The 4239-nt window shown below is 46.0% G+C and overlaps 1 protein-coding gene across 1 annotated transcript; it reads left to right on the forward strand.

Annotated features, from left to right (window-relative positions):
* Positions 1–1953: 1953 nt before the first annotated feature.
* Positions 1954–3387, forward strand: LOC306923163 (aminoacyl tRNA synthase complex-interacting multifunctional protein 1-like; the record flags this gene model as incomplete). Its single annotated transcript, XM_079501191.1, has 2 exons — positions 1954–2298; positions 2803–3387. The coding sequence occupies 2 exons, from the start codon at positions 1954–1956 to the stop codon at positions 3385–3387; spliced, it is 930 nt and encodes a 309-aa protein (XP_079357317.1).
* Positions 3388–4239: the final 852 nt, after the last annotated feature.

Raw genomic sequence — 4239 nt, forward strand, 5'->3', positions numbered from 1 at the left:
CGCCCCCCCCCCGGGAAACAAGATCCATACACAGCATCTCCAGACTCAAATACCACACGACAGTGTGATTTGAGTCTGGCTTATTAGCCAGGCTAATTTCCCATGCATGTACTGTATGTGGTGTTCAAACTAAGCCTGTTTGAAAGGTCAACACACAGCAGTGCAAGTTAAACAGTGTATTAGCATTGCTTAATTGCATAACTTACATTGCTCACACAACTGTAACAGCCCACATTTGGTTCTAGCTGCAGATCTGTGCAGATAAGTTTCAATTGATAAGAAAAAAAAACCTCACAATTCAGGTTATTTTATTTTTATTCAGTGTCAGAGATGGGCTTTATATAATAACTAGAACCTCACGCTCAGGTCTAACGCCATGCATGTGTGTCGCAGTGTATATCTTGTCCGAGTGAGACACACACACGCGTACATTTCGAACGAAGGCTGACAGCGATGTGTGCTGGGTACCTTTCCCTCTTTCGATGTGATACAGAAAAGGTAAGTATTTCATATGAAACAGAGTAATGTATAAAACAGAGTAATGAGTAAAAGTAAAGATAAAACAACTTAGCCTAAACTATAAAACAACAAAAACATGAACATGTTTTTTTCATGTATGGGCAGAATAAAAATGCATGAAAGCTGTTTTGAGCTTTTTGTCTTCTCTAATGTTCAGGGAGCATACTGTATAACAACCCGAGTGTTGGTGCATAATGGCAGAAAGCCTTCTCACCACTTTGTCTCTGTATATCTCCACAGGTGCACATGAGGCCCCATGTGGATGAGCTAAGTGATGGAGTAAGGTGAGACTCTCGTTGATATACAAAGATGCAATTTCAACTAAAATCACACAAATCGGAAAGCAGGTGTAGAGTAGCCTCGGAAACCCAGACCTTTTTATTTCCAGTCTGGGTCCGAGTCCACTTCAATTCGGCATAGAGTAGCGCAAACATCTCTCACTCTCTGCTGATTTCTGATCGTCTGCACCTTTGTTAAATTGACACACACACGCACACATGTACACACACACACTCCTCTCTCTCTCTCTCTTTAAGTAATTAGTCTCATGTCGCGCAGCTGCGCATAGTTTCTCCCGGCGGATCCTGCCGGGAGCTGCCTATGCCATAAAAATCACACCCGTGTGAACTGAGTGGTGCAGTGACGTCACACACTAACCATAGCAACCATTACATGCTCACCTGTACATGGCCCCACGTACAGGTACACGGGTACAGACACGGGTACACGGTTACAGACAAAGCTGGTTATTGGAGTGGTTTGCACCACTCAAAAAGCATAGGTGAGTTCCAGGCTAGGTGTAGAGCAGCATGGACGGGTATATGGTGTTCTTCTTTTTAGTTTTTGTTCACATTCTCTAGCCGTACTTTTTGGATAACCTGGAGTTCATCAATAGAAGTTATCATGCAGGCTTATGTACTCCAGTAATCCATGAGGCTAGAAATAAAAGTGCGAGTCTTTCAGCACCAAGAGTTTTGGGGCTGTTGTTGTTGATCCAGAGGAGTGAGTGTGAAAGAGTATTGGCTAATCCCTCAAACCACTGTCTGTTTGTCTGTGTAGCTTCACCAATATAAGTGGCAGAGTGTACAACCGAACTCCATTATACATGACATCTGCGCCCATCGTATGTTAGTGCGTACCAACTGAGAACAGGTGCAGTGGATACTGGTAGGCCACTGCATAGGATGGGTACAAGTATTGCATAAGGCAGAAACTTGTATCTTTCCGTGTTTATAACTTTCCCAACTTCTGCAGTTAAGACTAAGACTGACTTCAGATTTTGAATTTATAATCTCAGACCATTCTACTATCCATATTTAGGCAACACTGTCGTCATCGATATAACATCATCGACATATATATATATATGCCTGCGCCTGGTAGACAGGTTATAAACTAGCACAGTTCATATTTCTAGCTTGCCCCTCAGTCAGGATGTCAGATCACAGTCCCTTGATGGAAATAGAGAAAAGGGCAGCTGAGGCAGACGAGATTATCGATTACGTCAAACAACAGCTCCAGCAACACAAGGAAAAGGCCATTGCCCAGGCCTCTACCGACGAGGAGAAGCTGATGTCGGAAAATGGAAATCTGAAGAAAGATATCGAGGAGCTGAAACAACAGCTGCTGGGGATAGAGAGGAGAAGGGGAGTGAGAGACGTGGTCATGCCCTCGGCGGAGGCCAGTGTTAAGTGCGTGTCTAAGACAACCACTCCTACTGAACCCTCGGCTCCCTCTGATGCCACACCAACAGGCCCACAGCCTAAAGACGAGGGAAAGGTGAAGCCTGATACCGCACCAACAGGCCCACAGCCTAAAGACGAAGGAAAGATGAAGAAGCCTGATGCCGCACCAACAGGCTCACAGCCTAAAGACGAAGGAAAGATGAAGAAGCCTGATGCCGCACCAACAGGCCCACAGCCTAAAGACGAAGGAAAGGTGAAGCCTGATACCGCACCAACAGGCCCACAGCCTAAAGACGAGAGAAAGAAGAAGCCTGATGCCACATCAACAGGCACACAGCCTAAAGACGAAGGAAAGATGAAGAAGCCTGATGCCGCACCAACAGGCCCACAGCCTAAAGACGAGGGAAAGATGAAGCCTGATGCCACATCAACAGGCCCACAGCCTAAAGACGAGGGAAAGATGAAGCCTGATGCCGCACCAACAGGCCCACAGCCTAAAGACGAGGGAAAGATGAAGAAGCTTGATGCCACATCAACAGGCCCACAGCCTAAAGACGAGGGAAAGATGAAGCCTGATGCCGCATCAACAGGCCCACAGCCTAAAGACGAGAGAAAGAAGAAGAAGTCAGCAGAGAAAAAGGTAGCCGAGAAACAGGAGAAGAAACAGACGGCTCCTCAAGAGAGCGCCATGGTGGACGTGTCGCAGCTGGACATGCGCATCGGACGCATCATCGCGGCCGAGAAGCACCCGGACGCCAACACGCTTTACGTGGAGCAAGTGGACGTGGGAGAGTCCGCGCCCAGGACGGTGGTCAGTGGGCTGGTGAATCACATACCTTTGGACCAGATGCAGAACCGCATGGTAGTGCTGCTGTGCAACCTGAAGCCGGCCAAGATGAGAGGCGTGGTGTCCGAGGCCATGGTCATGTGTGCCAGCTCTCGGGACAGAGTGGAGATCCTGGACCCCCCCAGCGGGGCGGTGCCCGGGGAAAGGGTCACGTTCCAGGGCTTCCCGGGTGAACCAGACAAAGAGCTGAACCCCAAGAAAAAGGTGTGGGAGCAAGTGCAGCCAGACCTGTGTACTGACGAAGAGTGTGTCGCCACCTACAAAGGTGCCGCCTTTGAGATCACCGGCAAGGGAGTGTGCAAAGCGCAAACCATGAGCAACAGTGGAATTAAATGAATAGAACAACATCAAACTTCCTGAATGTTCAGTGACTGAGGAAGTGGATGATCCGGAAGGAAATGCTGTGATTTGTGTGATTTTTTTTTTACCCCCTCATAGATATACAGTACAGTATAACCTTTTATGCTTTGTTATATGGCGATGTTATACATAAGTATACAAATATATATCTACAAGCTTACAATGCATGTAAACAAGTTGTGAGCTATATAGCTATTTTTGAAAGTTTTCACCTATAATGACTTGCCCAAAATAGGATGCCAGGTTGAAGGTGCTTACTGTATGTGTTTTATAAATATTTAACCAATGATAAGTATTTATTAGCCCCTATTGTTTTTCTACTGTCTTTTCTTCTTCCGCCACGTTTTGCTGTTCTGGCAGTTCTGTTCCGTCATTTTCCACGAAATTCGGCAATAATTATGGTTGAGGCTAATGGGAAATGGTCAAGACCTGAAGCTTACAGTCATTCGTCAAATGACCTCTGACCTTTAGATCTCCCAATTATATGATTGTATGATTTGTATGACCCACACTATCCAATCCAACCACCATCATGATGGGTGAAGTAAACATTGAAGATGCTTTGCTACAAGCAGAATCTGCTAGAGCTACTTACAGGTGTTGCAAGTTCCTCCTCTTTGGTAATCCTCGGTGGATGGATGGTCTGAGCTTTACGAGTACCAGCTGTCAGGGTGAAATGAAATGAAATGAAATGAAATGAAATGAAATGAAATGAAATCTATATTTACCCAGGGTATCTGGGCTAAGCTCAAGAACTTGTTTCCAGCCAGGCCCTGCTCATAGAACACATTTCATCGTAGTGGTTGATGCCTTGTTCAAGGGCATTTC

The sequence above is a fragment of the Electrona antarctica genome (genome assembly GCF_951216825.1).
Source record: "Electrona antarctica genome assembly, chromosome: 5".
Taxonomy (NCBI): domain Eukaryota; kingdom Metazoa; phylum Chordata; class Actinopteri; order Myctophiformes; family Myctophidae; genus Electrona; species Electrona antarctica.